Source organism: Sceloporus occidentalis, unplaced genomic scaffold, assembly GCF_023333645.1.
Source record: "Sceloporus occidentalis isolate IW3139 unplaced genomic scaffold, rSceOcc1.0.p SCAF_5, whole genome shotgun sequence".
Lineage (NCBI taxonomy): Eukaryota > Metazoa > Chordata > Lepidosauria > Squamata > Phrynosomatidae > Sceloporus > Sceloporus occidentalis.
Window position 1 is genome coordinate 140,609,731 of NW_028316985.1, and position 23,416 is coordinate 140,633,146.

Consider the following 23,416-nt stretch of genomic DNA (forward strand, 5'->3'; position numbering starts at 1 on the left):
GACTTACTCCCATCCGCACTGTGAGGCATTTAGCTTTCTGTGTCAGAATGCTCTGGTGCCAAAACAAAGTACAATTCCTAGAATTCCATAGCATTGAGCAATGGCAGTTGAAGTGGTGTAAAACTGGATTATTTCTGCAGTGTAGATGTCATTGAACATGGAATCACTGAACAGGGAGAAATGGTCTGTAGACATATACATGTGTCCTCAGCAAGCACTGTAAAATTTTATTCACTGTTAAGTGATTCATCTTTACAGCTTGATTAAAAAAAAGTTACTGTATTTTATTTTTCAGTCAGAATCCCTGATTGTTACAACCAGGGATGACACCAAAAACTGCTTAGACATAAAACTTTAGTGCTTTAATAAATCTAGATCCTTGCTTTGAAAACTGTTTGCATCTGCTGTTTGCTTCATGGTGCAGAGAAACATTTGCACTGAATATATTTACGGGAATAAATATTCAAAAACATTTGTGCTTGGCCACCAGTGCAGTTCTCAGAAATGTTGTCTTATAAACCCCATAAAGTCATAAACAAATGTAGCTCATGTGAATTTTTCATTCTTATATCTACACAAAATTAAAGGTTTGTAGTCACAGATACCAATAATTTGACATAAGGAAACCATTTAGTTAAAAAAACTGTAAACTGAAGCCTATTAATATGGCTCATTTCACATCATGAGAAGGAATGACTCATTGGAAAAGACAATAATGCTAAGAAAGGTGGAGGGATGTAGAAAGAGAAGAAGAACCACATGCTAGATGGATGGACTATTAAGGAGCTCACAGGCATGAATTTACAAGACCTAAGCAGAGTAGTGGAGGACATGGAGTATTGAAGATGTCTCGTCCACAGGCTTGCCATGAGTCAGGATCAACTAGAGGAAGGTTATCAACAACAAACAATACAGTCATGTGTAAAAAGCATATACACTAAGAGATGCCTATGATATTGTAACTTGAGCTACTTCTGTTTCAGTCTTCATGTTCATTCAGAATAAGGCAGTAAAATCTGGACTCTGCAGTCCTAACAAGTTACAAGACAGTACATGCCTTACCTACTCTGAAGATCAAATCATCTTCAATGGGGTTTTCTTTCCTTTTGCCAGTGCTGTACATACTAGCTGGTCTTTTTACAGCCTTCTGCTTTACATGGCCACTGCCAGGAGACTTAACACGCCTTTTAACTCCTTCAGTGGTAGGGGACACATCTGCTGATCTGATTACCTTGAGTTTGAATGGGCTGCCCCTAATATGCTGATCATAGAGCCTCAGTGAAAGAGTAAAGTCCCCTTCTTTCTGGACAGTGTACAAAAATTCGTAAGTGCCATTTTTATTGTCAAGTATTTCTCCATCTGCCACACTCCCATCAGGGGTGCTCAGCTCAGCAGTGAGGTACGCGTTCCCAGTTTTACAAAGCTCACCATCCTTGTCCTTGGTAGTGATAGTGACTGACATAGGCTGTCCTATCACTGTCTGCTTCAACCCTTCGCCTGTGGCCACTGTTTCAGAAGCAACTGCATTAGTGGTTAAAATAGTGCCAAGGTTATGAATGGACTTCTTCAGACCATCTGTTTCCACTATGAAGTCCAGCTGATCATTTTCACGAGGCTGTAGTGGGAAATCTCTGTCAGCCAGATCATTCAGCTTGTCACTCATTTGCTTCTTGACAAGTAAGACTTCTGTTTCAGTTCCATGGTTGAGAGCTTGGGCTGTAAAGTTACTGCAACTCTTAATGTTTTCCTGTCCTTCCAGGAGGGTATCAAGTTGATTCTGCAAAACCTGACAGAAAAGAAAGACATTGTCAAGCGGTTCTAGATTGTTATAAAGAAGCATATATAAAAATAAGTTTCCATCTATTATAGGAAATGTGCCAGTGTGGTGTATTGGTATGAGTACTGGACTAGGACTCTGGGAGACCTGAATTTGAACCTCTGGTTGACCATGGAGACTCAACTGGGGGTTCTTGGGCAAGCAACACTTACTCAGCCTCAAAGGAAGGCAATGGACCCCTCTGCCCCCAAAATAAATCTTGGCAAGAAAACCCTGTAATGGTTTCACCTTAGGGTCACCCTAAATTGGAAATCACTTAAAGAAACACAACGACACAACAATAGGAACAGTTAAGGATGCTTTTGAACAGGATAACATTGTAGAAAGTTAATTGGGCTCAGGTTTTTTTTTAAAAAAAAAACTTAATCATATGGGTTGAGCACATGTAAAAATTGGGCAACATTCCTGGAAAGAGAAGTTTTCTACAAGCTACTAATTTAGAAACCAAGACCTAGACACATCACTAACGTATGGGTTTTTCAACATTTTACAAATAAGCCATAGGCTATGTGAGCTTCCCTCACCTATTCCTTTTCCAGTGCAGCCAAGAAATCAGAAGCCTTTCTTAACTGTGTTCTACTTGTGTTCAAGTGAATATGAGTAATGCATCCCTTCAGATATCCTTGCTGAAGCCAGGAAGGTAGGGATAGAGAGGGCTGGATATATGAGAGATAGGCCCTATACCCAATTATTTTAGCTCTTGTGCACTCTAATAAACATAAACAGACCTTTTCTTAGTCTTATATTTGGTACTATCTTTCCTGCTCAAAGTGAGATGGAAAAGAGATTTCACATGTCAATGACCAAACTTCCAAAATCCTTCTTCTGAATATAGTGAATGCCTCAAGCCTAAGACATACAGATGTGCCTTGAAATATTCCTCATGGAGTCACATATGTTTGAAGTCAAACATTCAAACCATTACATATGGGGGTGGGGGATTTGGCATTCTTGGTTCTTGGCCTATACTTCCCATCAGCTCTAGCCACCACGGTGGATTATGTTGTTGTTGTTGTTGTGTGCCTTCAAGTCATTTCTGATTTAAGGCATCCCATGAGGTTTTCTTGCAAGATTTGTTCCGAGGAGGTTTGCCATTGCCTTCCCCTGAGGCTGAGAGCATGTGATTTGCTCAAGGTCACCCAGTGGGTTTCACGGCCAAGCTGGGAGTCGAACCCTGGTCTCCAGGGTAGCAGTCCAATACTCAAACCACTATGCCACACTGGGGAATTATAGGTGTTGCAAAATATTTGGAGGGTCACCAAATTTTTATCACATTTGCAGAAACCTAAACGTATGTGCAATCCTCGTGCATGAGGGGGGCATGGGGCTTCATATGCTGCCCCTACAATCTCCATCACCTCCTGTGCTATCCTCCAAGTGTTGAAAGTGAGAGGTTTGAAGCAAGGAGCCACATAAATACTCACTTCCTTTAGATCCTTGAACGATCAGGCTTCTAAATCACTGGGACAACTGACATCACGTACAGCAAACTACAGTCTGCCTGCCCCAACCACAGGCTTACCATCTGCAGACAGCAAGCCCCATTGGCTCTAATGGCAAAACATGCAGCCAGTTGCAGCAGTACAGCCCCATGCATGCCACCATTATGAACCATGGGACTTGATGGCCCTTGGTTTTTGGCACCGGTGGGGGGTCTGAAATAGAACCCCCATGGATACTAAGAGCCAACTGTAACTCAAACATTCCTCATCAAATTCCACAGCAGTTAGGTGATGGTGCTAGTACAATTCTTCTCAATTGCAAAAGGACTGAATGCCTACTTAGGGCTTATAAACAATTTAGTTAATAATACACAGGAGGAAAAAAATAAAATACAACTAATTAATAGCTGGTAAAATTAAGCAAAATAAGACCACCAGCAAAGCAACATTTAAAATTTAAAATGACACAGTGTTGTGTGTCATTTTTTTTTTTTTTTTTTTTTTTTTTTTTGCATTTTTGCAAAGCAAGTGTATTCGGTAGAATACACTGAGGAAACCATTTTTTCTGCACTGTGTTAGGTCAGGGACAAGCTGAATTAAACTGATGCATGTCTAACTGAAATCCAAATCTGAACATAAGCTGTCTATGTGGGTGAAATGACCTAAATTTCAAGGAGCAGTAGGAATATGTATCACTAAGAAAGATTATTTTTCAGTTATACAGACAAATTTGCATCCTGAAAAACAAGTGTTTCCTTTCTTTACACAAAGGGGAAATACACTACATGATGCTTTAATATACTAATAATATGCCTGTTTACACAAACTCTTGAATTTTAATACACTTTAGTAATGTAAATCACATGCTTGACATTGCTACAACAAACCTGTGTGTGTGTGTGTGTGTGTGTCTGCAACTGGTTTATTGTCATCAACGTCATCTAATAACATGAGAGCATTATGATCAGCCATGTTTACTTTTGATTTTCTGGTGTCCAACACATTATATCTAATCAAAGTAGACCATAACAATTTACCATGAACTGTGGCAATAATTTAATTTCAAGTTTTCGAAATTGTCAGTTACATGAATGTATTAATATACGACCAGGGAATCCAAACAGCATTTGTTGTTCCTTTAATGCCATTTCTAATCAATGTTCCTTTCAAACAAATTTTATGACAATGCTTCTGAAGCTGAAGCTGTACTAGTTGCCAGTTACCAAATAATTAAAATTAATTGGAAAATGCACAGCTGTATTAGGATTCTACATTAGCCTTATAGGTTATAGGGCACACAGACCATTTCCCATTCTTTCTCTGCTAAAGAAAATAAGTTTTTGGGTATCATTACTCCTTGCAGCATCACACATATAGTTTTACTGACAAAAGCAAGAGCTTACTTTATGTTTAAGGCCATAATTGACTTCCAGTTCCATAAGCAGCACACTTTTGCGGACATTTAAAGTCTTCTGGAGTTCATCAAAAGTGGAATGAATTTCATCGACGATGCTGGTCTTTTGGTTGGTGAGCTGATGTATAATTTCAGATATGAAATGAAGTGCCGTATCTATCTCTGGAAGCCTGTTCAAGAATAAATTACAGTGAATGGTGCCTCAAACAGGATTCCCCTTTAAATCATGTGCAATATTTTTTACATGCACACTCCAAGTGTAACTCAGGGAAATTCTATTACAGGTTGAGTCTCTTATCCAAAATGCTTAAGACCAGAAATGTTTTTTTTTTTTTATTTCGGAGGTTTTTGGCCTTTGGAATATCTGTATATACATAATGAGGTACCTTGGAGATGGAACCCAAGTCTAAACATGAAAACCTTATACACATAGCCTGAAGGTAATTTTATATTCATTATTTTTAATATTTTTATGAATGAAACAAAGTTTATATACACTGAATCATCAGAAAGTAAAGGTGTCACTATGACAGCCACCTATATGCACATTTTTTAATTTTGGAATTCCGGATAAAGGAGACTAAACCTGTATCTTATTATTTCCAAGTGAGTTTGTAGATAATGCTAAAACACAATGTAACTTTTCATAGATAAGTAGGAATGTGGCCATGCATGGTCAAACTATTCATTATTCCCATCTGCTTCTTCTTCATAGCTGAGAAGAGGAATAAATTAGAAATTTACCCTTTCACTGCTGATATTGAAGAAGGCCTTTGTGTTTGCAAGACTGAATATACGCTCCTCAAATGTGACCAGGGCAGATATTTGCAGACCCCATTTTTGAATTGTGTATGTCACTGTGATCAAGCTCCAGAAGTTCTCCATCATATTGTATTGCTTTGTCCATTGTATATAATTCCGAGGGGAAAATAGTTAAGAAGGTTATTAGAAATATTACCAGGCTAATGGCCAATTTTCTGGTGGAGGCAACAAGATTATGGCTTAAATTTTAATAACTGTAAATGTATGTTGCTGTTGTATGTCTAATAAAGGTTGACTGGCTGACTGACTTTAGTAGATTCCAAGTTTGTTGTTATGTTGCGTGACTATTATTTGTTACTTGACGTTTTTAATTTGTTGCCTGCTTTATTTTATTGTACCTTTTCCTGTATTGTTATGTATTTATTATGTATATGTATTATGCTATTATTTCTTACAACTGTATGCCATGGGCAGGTTTACTTTATCTATTTTATTGTTTGTATGTACAGCACTGTGTAAATCTACAGCACTATATAAATAAAGCATAATAATAATAAGAGAAGCAGAACTTGTGGTTTACACTCTAATTTTAGATGTCAACTGTAAACTTAGATTGGTTTTGTAGTCTGTTTAGCAAAACAGAGTGCATTTTAAACCACACAGAGTACATATTCAAACTTAAGAACAAACCAGCAATCCACAAGCAAAATTCTCAATTATTCCTTATTCTAGTAACAGGGAAGATGAGAAGAGGAGGACAGATGGGAGGGAAAGTATTACTTCCAAATGTGGTCTATTATAGACATAGTCTTCATAGTTTTGATGTTAAAACTTTCTCACAAATAAGACAGAATTTTGGACTGGGTGCAGTCTTATTCAAAACCCAACACCAGCCTGAAGAACAAAAGGTAGCTTATGTATATATGTAGTTGCATATACATTAATGCAATTTCCAGAACAGTATTATTAGCATTAATGAGGCTATAAATAGTAGTTATGTTGTAGTATTTATCCTTAAAAATAATACCAATATTAATCAATCCTGAAAACATCATGGAACGACTTAAATGAGTTTGGGATTCAGCCTGCATGTTTATGAATCTTCTGTAGTTTATGCCATCATTTTCAAACTGATGTTTCAAAAAAATGGAGGGGGAAGGAAGATCAGGAGAAAATTCAGGATCCAGAAGCTTTTAAAAAGAATGCAGGCTGTACAAAAGTACACTTTGGGCTATTTGTAGTCTACATTGCGGATAAATGTAAATAAATCAGCTTAAGACTACACGACTAGATTGATTGACTGTATTATGTAACACTAAACCAGAGCTTGGAAATGTGATTCTGGTGTTTTGGTTTGTTTGTTGTTTTTGTTGTTGTTGTTTTTTAAGCCTTACAAGTCTCAAAACCCACCAGCTAGCATGTCTATTGTCCAAAATGTAACTTCTCAAGCTCTGCATTAAGTTATGATTTACCATCATGAAAATAAGCCTTCCTATGCCTCAGGTCTGTGTACTTTCCATTCTTCTTCCAGTGTGACCATAAGAAGAGGTTTAGACTAACCATAGTTTGTCATGACATCTGAACCTGGATAAACTGCAATTACCTTTAATTATGATTAATGAAACAAGGAGGCTTTAAATCCTGGGGAGCTACTTTCAATCAATTATATTAAATACTAATAAAACTGCAACCACATTCAAATACCATAACAAGCTACAGTTATTCTAAAACCGAAATAGAAGTTTCTCATCTCTTCCTCATTGCTGCAAAACAAGGGAGGAGAAAGTGTGTGTCTCCAGGGCTCATACAACTCCATAATGTCAAAACATTACCACTGCATGAAAACCTAATCCATGGGTAGTAAACCTGCTATTCTCATTAAGATTGTACTTGACATAAATTAAATAAGAAATTAATAGTCTAATTGCTATAAAAACAGCAGATATAAATCAGGATGGGTGCTATCTACAGAATTGGTGGGAATTGTGTTCTGCATGGGACACATGAAAGTCTCCAAGCTTTCTTCAGGCCACCTGCCTTCTCTTAGGTTTGTCTCAATAAACTAGAACTCCATCAAAAATGTTGGATTTTTGTTTTGGTCTAGTTTTGGGGTGGTTTTTGTTTGTTTGTTTGATTGACTTCATGCTTTCCTCTCCCAAATGGAGAATCATTACTTCTTGAGCTCTCTAGGAGTGGCTGATTGCCTATAAACATTAAAAAAAAATCCCTCATTCACCCCCCCCCCCCCCCCCCCAAATCTGACAATCTCAGAACTCAAAAGCAGAATTTACTCCCGGATGCAATTTTTAGTTTATTTTTGCTGAACATGGTTCCAAAATGGTGTGGTGCAATTTACGGCAAGGCTGAAAACTGGCCTCTGCACCCACTGTAGTTGGCCACTCTCAACCTACAGGATCAGTTAACTGTTTCAGCAAAGGGCGGGGGGGGTGTGGTGGTGGTGGTGCTGCAACCTACAAATTTTCTAAATCTATGTTGTTAATGTTTTTGTTGTGTACCTTCAAGTAGTTTTCAGTTTATGGAGACCCTAAGGTGAACCTAACATGGGGGTTTCTTGGCAAGATTTGTTCTGAGGGTTCTTGCCTTTTCGTTTCTCTGAGGTTAAGAGAATGCAACTTTCCCAAGGTCAACCAGTGGGTTTCCATGGCTGAATGGGGATTTGAACCATTGTCTCTGGAGTTGTAATCCAATGCTCAAACCACTATGCACACTAGGTCTCTTCTAAATCCATACCATATGGAAAAGCACAGGAATACAAAGCCAAAAGCTCTTGTATTCGCTGTATCCTCTTTTGCTCACACTTTCCACTGCTACCGGACACTGATAATTTTAGAATCACTTCTTTCAAAGGATCCTAAATCACATATATTTCACTTTGGTTCTCAATCTGATATGAACTGTATTACCCTAGAGTGCCTTTTTACATCCCTAGAATGTGCAATAGGGATATATTTTCATACCTTTTGTTGACAGCATCTAACTGTACTTGAAGAGAAGCCTTGTGTTGTTCAACAACATCCTTGAGAGGTACTGTGGGGTGTTCCGCATGCTCTCCTTCTGTACATTCCCGGCACATGGCTGTCTCACAAGACTGACAGTAAAATTCCATCAGCTGATTACAGAGAGGGAGAGTATGACTGTTGTTAGAATTCCAGTCATTCCTTCTTTAAGGTCTCAGTAATACAGTACAGTATATGCAAAACAGTGTGCTTCTTAAGTGGAAAGTGTGGTCCATGAAATACACATCCTTCTCCAAACCCTATTTATTTTGCTGCCCCTGAACTCCTTAGGGTTTTATTTTTAAAAAACTGGCCAGGTGGTTTGCTGCCAAAATTTCAGCAGCAAACTGCTAAAGTTCAAAAAATGCATGGGGTAGAATCTCATAGTCAATTTAGTTACTTTCAGGTCAGTGTCCACAGCCAATATCACAGTCAATATTAAAGCCAATTTAAATAATGTAAAGTTCATATATATATATATATGGTTTATAATGGGTGGGGAGACATGAATGTAATAATTTTGAATCAGACATCTTGATTAAAAAAACATTTCAGGTAATTTTAAATCTAATTTATACATCTGTAGCCAATTTTAAGTACTTTGAACTTTTAAAAATACCCTAAACTCATAGCAAAATTCACACAACATACTGGGTTAAGGGAGAGGAAATTTCCCAGGATTTCATGGCATATGCTATGCCTTCAGTGTACAGACATTTTAAACTGGCCATGAGTACTAACTAATTTTTGTGAAATAAAGCCAAAATAGTATGCTATGTTTCTCCTAAAAGAGAAATTCTTATTGGACACATTACAGGCAAATACTGTATAACCCTACAGCAGGGATAACAGAAGGCAGATCTCCAGATCGAGACGATTTGTAGTAGAAGAGCAAGTATTTCAATCCCAATTGTTTAATTAGAGTTGCAATAAAATGACTCCTGCCATCACCCTCCAAGTTACACAGTTGAAATGGAAAATGATTAGAGTAATGAGGAGTGGATTTTTTTTTTCCATGAAAGGCATGTTCAGTTCTGGTAGTCATAATTAATACCAGGGCCCAGAATTTGTTTTTAACATCAAGTATTATGTCTCTGGCACCAGGTTACAATTGGTGATTTGGTGATTTGATCTGATTTTTTTTACAAACCCATCAAAGTACCATAGATCCTACTGACTCAAAGTCTGTCTACCACTGTCCTACACAACTTAAGCTACTTGAAATGCCACAGATACACTTGTGCTTGTCATTTTCCCCACTGTTCAGTTTTATATAGAACTGTCTTTTCTCGTGTTTCAGGAATATTATGTTGCTTCACAAATGCCTAAAGCATTAGTGAGTCATTCTGGAATATAAGTAGAATGGCACTGGGTTTTACAAATAATGAGGTCCATGTTTTTGGCACTCACAAGTTTTAACAGGGAATAATCTGTAATGCTTTGGTTGAAATTTAAACGTTTATCAGAGGAAGAGCATTGGTTATTTTTCAAACCTGGAAAAGGCACATTAAAAAGGATTATACAGAATCAGGAGACCCAAAAAGCTGCAGATTAATAAGAAGCTTTCTATATAAAAAAAAAAGATACATTTTTTCTGTAATAAACTCTTCCTTATTACCAGTCTGCATGCTTTTTAAAAAAAATATCTTTAACTAAAGGGGTTTTGAAGACCGTAACCTAATGTGATATCTACCTGTTAAAGATTTTATTTTACATATATGTTCTCTGTAACTTTGTTACTCTTTGTTCATGCCCCCTCTCTCATTCTCATAAGATATGTGTGTTATATCTACTTGGATTAGTTTTAGTGGACCTATAATATTTCAGAGTGAGGAAGGGAGGGAGAGAAATTGTTCATTTTTATGGCCGCAAAATAACATTTGGATAGCCCCTCAAAATATATGATGAGGAGGAGGAGGAGGAGGAAGAAGATAATGGTTATTGTTGTTGCACCACTGTACATTGTGCTTTACAAGTAAAAGACCAACCAAAAAAATAAAAATAAAAGCCTGTCCTTTTAAAAGGTAAACCATTGCATTGAAATGATACTCTGAATATCAGAAAGTTGCCTGTATCATGTACTCTAAAATGAAGATGCTATGGCCAGAATCAACCACAACAGACTAAGGATTAGAATCCTAAAACAAAAAATCTGGATATATGATAAATCAGATTTAACCATATAATCATTATATGGTTAAACCTGATTTATCATATATCCAGATTTTTTTGCACCGAAAAAACTTCTGTTCAATGTGTCTACAATAAATGATGTGGCAAGGGGCTGTCTCACAACATTGAATCATTTTTAAGTTCTATTTTTGTGACTGTTGCATAAACAGAAGCAATTCATTCCAGAGGACGAAAGAGCACAAGGAACCTTTTCAGGAGGCAGTGTAAAGAACTGTGCATTGCATGTAGGAGACAAAATAAACTTATGAAACAGGACCTTTTGGAAGATACACCTGCAATTCAAACAGCAAGAGAGGATCAGGAAATCTGCTTTTACATGAGTCTAGTCACCCCTGGCACTATGAAACTATCAACTTTCTATATTGGCCACAAGTTGCATTACCTTTATTGTGCCTCAGGATTTTTGTATGCCAAGTACTTGATTATGTTCCTCTTTTATAAAAAGCTTCCTAATCATGTCAGGCAATCATTCTAATGTTCATATTACTTTGATATTTCCTGAATCCAAGATAGTGCTCACTGATGTATTGAACAACAAAGCCAACCTGCCAGCTCAAGTGGAATAATACAATAATTCAGACCATATGCTCCATTTATTCCCAAGGCCCAATGTTAGCATATGTTTTTTATCCAAATTGTCCATCTCCTGGTGTCAGTCATTGTCACAATGGGAGAGCAATACTGCTAGAACTTATTTCAGAGCCATGTCATACAGAGGTGTGTGTGTGTGTGTGTGTACATACATACAGAGAGAGAGAGAGAGAGAACATAAACAGTATGTGTGATCTGTTGTCTGAAAGCAATGCTGTCACAGGTCAGACAAGCTTCACACAACCTGGTATGAAGCAGGCTGTTTTCCTCTGCAGATTTTTTTTTTTAATCTGCTTCATTGATCTGGAGGTATTTGCTTTGTAGACACCTTCTGCAATACACCTGCTCCCTCTTTCAAGCACATTACAATCTGAATTACACAGACGGGTGATAGGAAGGGACTCCCAATGCTGATGGCAGTGGAAGATAAAGTTGGATCTTTCCACTAAATTGAATTATGCATATATGACAGAAAGAAGCAAAAGAGGAATTACTCTTCTAGGTCATGATCACCTGTTTTCTCTTAAGTGAAAACTCATCCAATTCATCTTACTAAACTATGGGACATTAACATCTTAGTTTAGTAGCAATGAAGGCAGATTACTAACCATCCTGATTAACTCCATATTCCAAATTGAGAATAGTCCAAGCCAATGTGTTCCCCATATCCATTTACAGATCTGAGTGTTGGACAGTGAAAAAAGCCAACAGAAAGAAAATCAATTCATTTGAGATTACTGCTGGAGAAGAGTGTTGAGGATACCATGGACATCCAAGAAGGCAAACAAAGGGGTTCTAGACCAGATCAAGCCTGAACTATCCCTAGAAGCCAGGACAACTAAACTGAGGCTCTAGCACTTTGGCCACATCATGGTGAAAAATCAATCATTAGAAAAAGCAATGATGCTAGAAAAAGTGGAAGGTAGTAGAAAGAGAAGATGACCACATGCCAGATGGTTAACTTGATCAGGGAGAACATGAGTCTAGGCCTGAAGACAGGGGGTCTTGGAGATGTCTCATCCACAGGTCTTTAAGTCCATCCATTGCTGGAGTGCTGCTTTTCATTGATGGGCAAAATCCATCAATGCCCCCCAATTGCTCTGCTTTTTCACTTTTGTGAGAATGTGAAGATTTCCTCCCAAAGCAGTTTCAATATGCAAGCAGTCACATGGTGCAAGTGGGCATGAATGTGCTTCCCTCCCCCTCTTACCCCTCGCTATTCCCAAACAGGTTGCTTTTCCTTTTTTCTAAGCACTTTTCTTTTCTTTTTAACAATGGATTGCCATGATTCTGCAATTGTGCTAAAAATAAAAATAAATACAAACCGAAAGGCATGCTGGGAAGGGGTTAAGGCAGGGAGGAAGGTCTATGGACGCCAATGTGAGGAAGGCAGAGGCTGGGCAGAAGCAGCGCCATCAGACTTTTGAAGAGCTGTGTGATAATGATTGTCCCGACTTGGTATGTTTGCACATGCTGGACTAATGGGATTGTGGTGCATTACGAGCCTGGTGTGATAAAGTCCATGAACAAGCATTCAGACAAAACTGAAGAAAATCTTTCAGGTTGATTACATTTTTTTTAACAAGAGTACAGACCTTTTCCAGTAGTGCCTAGTTTTAATCATACAATCCACTTCATCCCATGTAACCTACCATTTTCTGCGTAATCACTAGTCAGTTTTATAAGAAACTAGTCCACTTACATTTCCTTCATGATTGGGGCAGGAAAGTGGTTTGCCAGCAGCAACAGCTGTGACAGTCTCCAAGATGGAAGACTCCTCAATGCTATTGTCTGGAGTACGCTGCAGGACATCCATCAGGTTGGTAATGAAGAAGTTGTTCTGAAGTGCAGAAACCCCTTTCTCTGGTAGAATGGATGTCTGCCGGCACACTGGGCAAGAAAGGGTTAAGCTGTGAGCTGGAATGTAATTCTGTAGGCACCTGAGGAGAATGGTAAAAAGATTAGCAGATATCAGAACAGAATAGATATCTCCTACAGCATTATTTATTCATAGGAGAAAAGGGAGTAAGCCATTAGCCCACTTGGCCATGTCCACATTTTGCAAACTCATAGCAGAGGGGAGTACAGTGTACTGTCCACCCATCCAAACATTTACATTCTGCCGGGAATCTTGCAAAATACAATGGTACCAAAACAGTGAGATGGATGAAGCTCCCCGCCCCCGCCAATTTTCTATTACTGTCGGCCCTCTGTATCCACAGATTCCTTATCCACAGATTCAGCCATCCGGAGCTTGAAAATATTTATATAAAATATTTACATTTATATAAAACTATATAAATTCCAAAAATGAAAACCTTGATTTTTCCATTTTACGTAAGGGACACCATTTTACTATGCCACTTCATTTAATAGGACTTGAGCATCCACAGATTTTGGTATCCATACAGAGTCCTGGAACCAAACCACAGTGGATACCAAGGGCCCACTATATATTTCCTTCTGAAATCCCTCAATCATGAGAAACAAATAGTGTACATTACGAACCACAAGGTCACATTTGAACATTTTATACTGGCTGCCTCAGCTGGTTCATCTAGCCTAGCACTGCCTATTCCAGAAACCGAGGTTTCAGGTTGTGGCAGCTGGTGGCTCCCATCTCAGTGCGGTGGCGAAGCCGCTTCAGGTTTTAAGCTCAAACATAAAGGAGGGCTCCAGGTGCTAAAACCTTTAGCTATCTAGGTGCAGCACCCTGGATAGCTCCTTTAATGGTAGCAAAAACCTTGGGATGATCTACTGCCTCACTCACATGGGAACCACCAGCTCCTACTGGTTTCATAGAGATGGAAGAGACCACAAGGGTCAGCCAGTGCAACTCCCTGCCATGGCCAACCAGTCTCTGTTTAAAAACTTCCAAGGAAGAAACCTCCACCACACTCTGAGGGAGTGTATTCCACTTTTGAACAGCTCTTACTGTCAGGTACTTCCTCATGTTGAGGTGGAATCTCTTTTACTGTAGTTTGAATCCACTGTTCCATGTCCTATTCTCTGGAGCAGCAGAAAACAAGCTTGCTCCATCCTCAACATGACATCCCTTCCAATATTTAAACAGGGGTATCATATTGCATTTTAATGTCTCTTTTCCAGGCTAAACATGCCCTAAGTTGTCCTCATAGGGGATGGTTTCCAGACCTTTCATCATTATGGTCTCTCTTCCCTGGACATGCTCCAGCCTGTCAACATCCTTTTTGAACTGTAGTGCCCAGAAATGGACACAGTATCCCAGTTGAGGCCTGACCAAAGCAGAATAGGATGGCACTATTACTTCCCTTGGTCTAGGAACTATACTTCTAGAACCGCATTGGCTTATTAAGCTGCCATATCACACTGTTGACGCATGTTAAATCTGTTGTCTACTAGGACTTCTAAATCCATTTCACATCTTATATCTGTGAATTTCATTTTTTTTTCCCGGCCTAAGTGCAGTATCTTACATTTCTCCCTGTTAAAATTAATTTTGTTAGTTTTGGTCCAGCTTTCTAAACTATTAAGGTCATCTTGAATTTTGATCCTGTCTTCTGGAGTATTAGCTAATCTTTTCAATTTGCTGTCATTTGCAAATTTCATCAGTATGCCCCCACCTGTTTCATTGCCTGCAATTCATTTCCTTTTAATTGTCACCAACACAGACTAAACCTAAATCCACCAAACAGTGATATCTTTATTGGCCAACCAAAATGCACAATAAACCTGCATGCCACATCATGTGATCTGCTACCAAATACATGAAATCAGAATGAAATATGAGAAATGTCCTTGTGCTTATGCACCTACAACTCTTTGGTTCTGGCCTATATCTTTAACAGTTGCATAATTATCATGTCAGTTAACAGTCAATCATCTCTTGATGGTTTTCAACCTGCATTTGTATTGAAGATTCCAATCCATATACTGAAGATAAGCATTTGCTACCAACAACATCCACACATCTGCTAAGCTTGAAAAATTAGGATAATGTCTACTCTAACAGAGTGCAAAGTATTATTATTCATGCATTTCACACTGCTTCCCACTACTTTCAGCCAATCATGGCCCATGAAGTGGCTGACAACACTTCAAGGCCTAGTTTTTGTTTCCATCTTCTTAGTAATTGTGCCTGTGGTGCAGCAAGCGGGAGTATTTGTTCAGTCCTGATCCGGAAGCTGGCCATTGCTGCAAAAGTTGAGCATTTCCACTGGCATACCAAAAGTTGAAGCCAGACTAAATTCAACCGGAGGCTTTAGATACATATGACAGTCCTTCAGGCTGAGCTGGCTTCTACAATTATATACTATGGGTGGGTGAGGGGAAGACAACAAATTTAAAGGGCAAAATACAGCCATTTGTACTTCTGTAGTTAATTTTAAAAAAACATGAGACAGCAAGAGAAAAAGAGGTTGCATTAAAAGGAAGATGAATAGAACTATCAACATATAATTATTATTATTATTAGTATTATTAGTATTATTTGGACCTCTGCTTATATTTTCTTTAATGACAGTTGCAACTTTGTTTGCATGATTGGGAAGAAATCCTGACAAAGCAGATTGCTTTGTTAGGGGTCGTTCCCACTACGAAAAGCTCTGAATCCTGATTCGAGCTATATGCCCTTATTTTCCACTGGAAATCGATCCTGATCATCTTTGGATGGATTCCAGGGGAAATAAAGCGGACCAAATGCAAAAAAACCCAGTTCATTTTGTTAACACTTTTTCAGAGGTTCTTTTGGGAAGAATCAATTCTGACGCAATTCCTAACAGTGGGAATGCCAGATTAGAATTGAGTCTTTCAGAGGGGAGGAACAAATGGCAGAGGGGTGTGTGCCATCCATCCCCAGAGATGTCACACACACACCCCAGTGCCACTGTTTTGGGTCCTTTTTAAAAAATAATAATAATAAAATTAATCGCAAAATTGATAGATTGGCAAAGCAACTACTTGCAAAGGCCAGTAGCTACTAAGCCATTCTACCAATTTTGCAATTAAGTTTTTAAAAAAAGTCTCCCGTCCTCCTCTTCCTGGCTCCCTCCCCCAGCCTCAGAGCTCCAAGACCTGACCTTGGCCCCTTCCCTGGTCTCTGCACTTCCCCCCTGGCCTTGCTCCATCCTCCTCCTCCTCCTCTCCACTCGGCATTCCTTAGACCCCTCTGCTTGCCCCTTGTGGGCCCAGGCACCCACACAGGGGGAAGGACAGGGGGAGGGATGGAGAGAGTTTGTGGCAGGCGCTGTCTCTGCCCTCCAGGGTGCCTCCTCCTCCAACCCAGCATGCCTCCGGCCTAGCACCCACGGAGCGATGCACCCGTTGCCTTGCTGCTGCCGCCAGAGCACATCCAAGGCAGAGAGGTCCTCCTGGCACAGCTGGCACCACATGCTCCGGAGCAGTGAGAGGGGCTGGCCTGGCAGATATGGAGGAAGGGCTCCCCGCCTGCTCCCTGCTCAAGCCTCGAACCTGATTCCCCTCCACTTCCCCGTGCTTTTGGTGCTGCCTGCCAAGGTTGCCACCAGCCAGCTCAAGCAGCTGATCCATGCTGGGTGACAGTCCGGGGGGGGGAGGGAAAGCGGAGGCCAGGAGAGGGGCCAAGGTATGGCTGGGGAGCAGGAGCCAACAAATGGGGAGGAGAATCGTGCCAAAGAACAGCAATTCCAAAAGGTCCCAATTCATAGTGTGGATGAGGGACCTTTTCGAATCGATTGGCATTGTGGAGTGGAGCCAATGGTTCAGGACTGAGATTTTTCAGTAAGTGGGAATGAGTCCTTATTATGCCAACTTCTTTGCTGTATATACTATTTTTGGACTCAATTTCTCAGAATCCACATACACACACATACACACCCATCATGATGTTTAAAAAACCTTTAAAATATAAATAAATAAAAGGGAAGTTTTTACTAAAACAGAATTGTGGAATCCTAGATTATTTTTGCAGTTTTCTCTATGAATCTGAATCCTTTTTATTCTTTCTTCTAAATGAAAGGAACTCAAGGTCATTTTTTCCACTAAACTTTATTTATTTTATTCAATTTATTTATTTATTACAGACATTATATCCCATCCATTATCCAAAGATCTCAGGGCCCTTAAAAAAATCAACAATAAAAACAGTGGGCCCTTGGTATCTGTTGAGATTTGGTTCCAGGATCACCCCATGGATAACAAAATGCATGGATGTTCAAGTCCCATTAAATACAAGGATGTAGTAAAATGGTGCTTGAGTCCATGGATAAAAAATCTGTGGATACAGAAGGCTGACTGTTATCACAAAAGTTTAAAAGATTAAAAATATATTATACAGTTTTTTCATTAAAAACAGACAGTTTAATATGGTTTAACCAATCTTCTGCAGTCTGGATAAAATCAGTTTGGCCTGGAGACTTTAATAAAAAAAAATGAGGTTTTAATTTGATGGGGAAATGTTTTTTACTTTGGTGGCAAGTGGGCTTCCAGAGAGGAGGGAATTCCACAACTGGTGTGCCACCACATAAAAGGCTCTCTCCCATGTCCTCCCAGAATGTATTTCCTCTACTGATGGACAATGAGGAGGGCCCAGTACATCCCAATTCTCAGGCAGGCATACACACACACACACACACACACACACACACACACACTTAAGTATCAAGATACCAAGCCATTTATGGCTTCATGATCTACTGTTCCTTATTTTGAGAGCCGACATGATATACTGGTTTGAGTACTGGACTAGGACACTGGAAGATCAGGGTCTGAATCCTTGCTTGGCGATAGAAACCCACTGTGTGAACCTGAGCAAGTCATAGTCTCTCAGACTCAGAAGAAAGCCAGGCTAGCCTTCTCTTAAAAAATTCTGCCAAGAAAACCCAAGATAAGTTCCACCTTAGGGTCACCATAAGTCAAAAATGATTTGAAGACATACATCAACCATCTTTTGTATTTCCATATTTCAAATGGACTGAAGGCTCACTGTTAATCAAGTGTAGCCCTAAGTGATTTCCATCTCATTTTCATCCCTACCTGATTTCCAGTTGCCTTCTAGAAACTGATACTATTCCAAAACAGACCAATCACAGACGTGAAATGCTTTTGTTAGGGGAACAGAAATACTTCTTACCTCTCACAGAATGTGTGCAGACAGGGGAGCACTTTAGGGTTCTTGTAACGGTCCAGGCATATGCTGCAGATCAGAAACTGTTTGTCAATCTGACGCACCACAGGACTTGGGATGTTGGAGCCTTCACTGGCCATCCTAGACCACTGACATGTGGGTCCTGTTCCTTTTTACCCTGCACGCTGCTGAAAAGTTTGAAGAAAATGTTTTAGAAACTATTATATCACTTCTTATTTACATGACCCTCAATGCTGAGTGCTACTTATATTGGGCATTCAGAACTTTTACAGCTTTCATCATCACTGGCCATTTGGGCTAGGGCCGATGGGAGCTGGAACCTAACATCATCTTGGATACCAGAAGTTTCCCATGTTTGCTACAACTCCTTGTTTAGCAAAATCTAGTAGGATGTTGAGTACAATGTATCATTTTATTTTACAATCATTTATTATATTTACAGTATATTGCACCAAGAAAAATTGGCATGAGGCTTCCAGGTAAACACTCATCTGGATACTCACTGATTTTAAAACTGATTAACCAGGAGTGAGCCAGCAAAAAGTTGCATCTGAGAAAGTAGGCTAAAGCCTACAAAAGGTCATGATACCAACTTCTTTCTTTAAGTTAGTCTCAAAGGTGCTACAAGATCCCTTTGTATACTGATTTTCCAAACTAGCATGGCTGTCTTTGAATCAGAGCAAAAACTCCTGGTTATCAAAATGCTCTACTCTTGCATATCAAGCTGATAGATGTTGATTTATGAAGCTCAATACACCCAAAAATGCTACGCAGCAGTAGGAAACTGTGAAAGAAAGGCCTGTTACAGACTGCCAAAATAAAGCTGCTTCGGGTCTCTTTGGAGGTACGCTGTGTAAATGATGCATCCGAAGAATCTGGAAGCTGCACCAAAGCTGCACTCCAGTGCTTAGGAATGGAGTGTGGCTTTGGCGCGACCTCCGGACTTGTAGGACCCATGCATCATTTAAATAGCATACCTCCAAAGAGACTTGAAGCAACTTTATTTTGGCAGTCTGTAACAGGCCAAAGTTGTGCTATATGAGGTAACTGAAAATTCTACCAGGATCCAAATCTGCTAGGTATATATTTATAATACTACATCTCTCACATGTATTATATTCAGCTCTTATATTTACCTTTTCAGTACCATTTGAAGAGATGATTAACAATTCCACATGAAAACAATAAAATAATTTAAATAGGATAAAAGCATATTAAACAAACTGCCAAGTTAATACAGCAAAAGGCTAAAACAGTTAAAACTATGCACATGTATACTTTAGAAAGATCAGACCCGCAAAGACTGTAATAAAAAAATCCATGTTTTAACATGACACCTTGAGGAAATCAACATTGGTGCCAACCAGATCTCCAAGGGAGGGGGGATGCTGCAATATAGAAGCTCCTTTCATATGTCGCTGTGTGCGATGCATCACTTCCATTAGTGGGACACTGAGAAGGGTCCTTCTCGCAGTTCTCAGTTCTTGGGCAGGTATATATAAGGAGAGTTGTTCCCTCAAGTATCAAGGTCCTAAGCCAATTTGGGCTTTAAATGTCATCATCAGCACCTTACTAGAAGTGCAGTTTCTTTGAAACTGGTCTTATGTGTCACCTATACAATACTCCAACCAACAGTCTTGCTTTTACATTCTGTACTAGCTGCAGTTTCTGAATAATCTTCAAGGGCAGACCTACATAGAGCACATTACAGTAATCTAATTGGGACTACTGTACTATCCTGTTCAGAAAGGGCCATTATCCAGTTGGAGCTGTGGAATCTACTTGGGCTTTCAGTATCATTTTAACTTTTTGCTGTATTAACTTGGTGACACACATGAATCTAGGGATACTCCCAAACTATGCACCTGTACTTTCAAGGGAGCTGAAACGTCTGATCTACAGAGTTTGCGACAGGTTGACTTAAGGACAAATTTCTACCATGTTAACCTGTCTGGGTTTTGAGATCTTCAGGAAAGGTCTCTTCTATCTGTCCTGCCCTGCTCACAAGTATGTCTGGTTGGGAACACAGGAGAGGACCTTCTCAAAAGCTGCTCCCAGGTTCTAGAACGCCCTTCCTAGAGAGACTAGATTTGGTACTTGTTCATTTGGTGCTAGGCTAAGATTTTTTTTAAAAAATAAATAAATAAAAGACCTTTGAGAACTGACTGTTCATAAGGGATTGTATTTTAGTATGCTGTCTTGTTCATATATTTTGCCTCTTATTTGATACATTTTTAAAGCTGCATTTAATTTTATTGTTCTTTAATGATATTTTAACTTTTTCATGTTTTTAATGAGTTGTTATTAAAATCTGGTTTCATTTTTTAAAGCTGCTTTATGTTCCAGGATTGGGAAAATGCAGGATATAGGTAAATAAATACATAATGAAATAACTGTAATATTAATGTTGGCATCAAGGGCCCCAGATCACACAAGATGACAAGTCCTAAGTTTGTATTCAGAGAGGGGTGGCAAATTATCTTAAGTTCTTTCTAGTTTGCAAGGTTTTATGAACCATGAACTCCATGATTCCCATCCTTATCCAATTCTCTTTGTTCAGCACTATCTTATACATACTTTCTTAAAACAATGATCAGCTTTGTTAATGATGCTTACATCTGAATAAATGTGCAGAATAGTGCAAGAAAATTGTGTTCCTGAGTCTATTCAAAAGGCTGCATTCAGACAGTCTTATCAATCACCTTTTGGGGAAATGTGCCATGGCCTCTCAAGCATTGTCTTTATATGTATAGCTTTATAAGTTGTTTTCAGGACTAATCAAACCATTGTTTGCCATTTTATCCAGCAGTACAATTTATAGAAGCCCAGGCCTAAGGATCATATGAATCCATGTGGGTAGCTATAGTGTGAACGTATTTCTCCTAATTTTGGGGAAATTCTATTGTTTATATTTCATTGAGTCCACTGAAAGTTCCATTTCACAGACAGAGCATATATAATTCAATGAGCTGTCAAGGTACATTAAATCCAAAAGGGGGGCAATGGAGTAAGGAAAAATTAAACCAAACCTATAAAAAAAAATCAATGCAAAACTACAGAGAGAAGCTATATATCTTTAAGGTGGAAAGCTGGATCCTTTCATCAGTTTTTAAGAATGGTAGAGGGGATGACACATTCACAACTGGGATGAATAAATATCCTCAGAAATGGATATAGAGTTCTCTCTAGACAAAAAGTAAATCTAAGAGCTTTAAATGTCTAGTAGCCTTTGACAAGAGATCAATGCATGCATTGAAAAGGGCTCCTTAAAATGACATCATCTTCATTTCTTCTAGTGTTATTTTTTTCTGTAAAAAGCTACAGAAAGCAATTACAGATATTAAACAATCAATATGGCCTTTATGACAGAAAAAATAATTGCACAATGGGTTTGGATATGTAATGCAATAAAATAAATAAATATATCAGTAGATGTCTATCCATAAAGAAAGAAAGCTGTAGCATGTGCAGCCACACCCATCTGAAACTGGACTCCTTGTCATAAAGGAGGACATTAAGAAGTCTTCTGCAGAACTGTAGTAGTCATATTTATCAATGGCTCTACAGAGTGGACCTAAAAAGTATACATATGATTGATGGTGGCCTGTTCAAATGTACAGGATTTTGAAATAAAGGCAGGGCTCCACCCAAGAAGAGCTGTGAATTAAGACTCTGAAAGAACAGAGCGAACAGCCTACCACTTATCAATGATTCACAGAACCTTAGAGGGTCTCAACCATGCATTATGAATGAACTGGTTTCCAGTAGCAACGTTTGGCGTAGAACTCTGAAATCTACAGACAAGGATGGGATTCCTGCTATATAAATGTTGCTTCAAAATGCATAAGACATCAATAAAATTCCACAAGCACAGCACTCTGCAGAAAAAAGCCCTTGCTGTTGAAAGGAGGCTATGAAAACAGTCCATTTCTCGCCAGAATCAGCATTAATCCATTTCTAAAAACACACGAGCAACCGATTTCTCTAAAAATCAGTTAGGAAAAGCTCTCCCGCTTCCCTCCTCACTTATGCACACCAAGTACAAAAGGTGTTTTTTCTTCTTTCACATTTGCACTTTCCCATATTATTTCAGTCAGCTGGCTCCCCTATTGTTTAAAGCACTTACCTAACAACCCCAAAGCACACAGCATTAGATTATTAATCAAATAAGAAAACGCAGTAGGGAGCTACGACAAGGGTGAAAAGACATCACCAGCAGGCTATCCAGACAGGCACAACACTGGACAAACACAAACATTTAAGACGTACCCATCTTCACGGGAAAAGAGCTTTAATCAATGCAGTGCCAAGTAAAAAAATCCTTCCTGAGCCGCGTTCTGCAGTAATCCGAAGGAGCCAACCATAATTACAGTATAATATAGCAAGACTGGGAAAGCCTCACATGTGGCACTGTGAGAGAAGCCCGACCCCTGCACAGTTGCTAAGACAGATGCAGCACATTCCTGGCTTTAGGTGACAATGCATCCCTCCATGGAGAGAATAATGGAAGAAATGCAAGGAGGCCCAAGCAAGCTGTCATTCATTCACACACACACCCTCCAAGTCATTGACAAGTGGGAGACCACGGAAAGTATTCCAGCCAATCATTCTTTATTGATTACATCTTTTTCACTCATCCCTGGGCTGAAACACTGCAGCAAACCGTGCAAGGGATTGTGGGATAGGGATGCAGCATAGAGCTGCAAAGGGATTTGTTGGGTGGATTCATTTCCCTTCCCCTTTCCTAGTCAGCAATCAGCTGTTTCAAGGCTAAATGCTGGCTGCTGAATTTGATCACTGGCATGTTTTCATAGGATTAGCAAGCAAGGACCACAAGCAGCCTGGTGCAGCAGCAGAAGACACATGTAAGGATGAGTTTAATACGAGTATTCTGATTCTGCGTGTATTTACCTGAGAGGAAGCGTGTAAGTATGAATTTAATATGAGTATTCTGATTCTACATGCATTTACCTGGAAGGAAGCGTGTAAGTACGAATTTAATATGAGTATCCTGATTCTACATGTATTTACCTGGAAGGAAGTGTGTAAGTATGAATT

The 23,416-nt window shown here is 39.2% G+C and overlaps 1 protein-coding gene across 6 annotated transcripts in view; it reads right to left on the reverse strand.

The window, feature by feature from the left end:
* Nucleotides 1–23,416, reverse strand: part of TRIM2 (tripartite motif containing 2) — a 67,965-nt gene that overhangs the window by 18,552 nt on the left and 25,997 nt on the right. For 4 of the 6 annotated variants that reach the window (XM_089525661.1, XM_089525664.1, XM_089525666.1 and 1 more), the window contains exons 2-6: nt 18,344–18,525; nt 12,959–13,196; nt 8,434–8,585; nt 4,683–4,863; nt 1,063–1,786 (exon numbers count right to left, since the gene is read on the reverse strand). In XM_089525661.1, the coding sequence (XP_089381787.1) occupies nt 1,063–1,786; nt 4,683–4,863; nt 8,434–8,585; nt 12,959–13,196; nt 18,344–18,477 (1,429 nt within the window). In that variant the 5' untranslated portion in view covers nt 18,478–18,525. Of the gene's footprint in view, nt 1–1,062; nt 1,787–4,682; nt 4,864–8,433; nt 8,586–12,958; nt 13,197–18,343; nt 18,526–22,627; nt 22,963–23,416 lie in introns of those variants that run through there. The other 2 variants (XM_089525663.1, XM_089525667.1) reach the window with 2 other exon arrangements.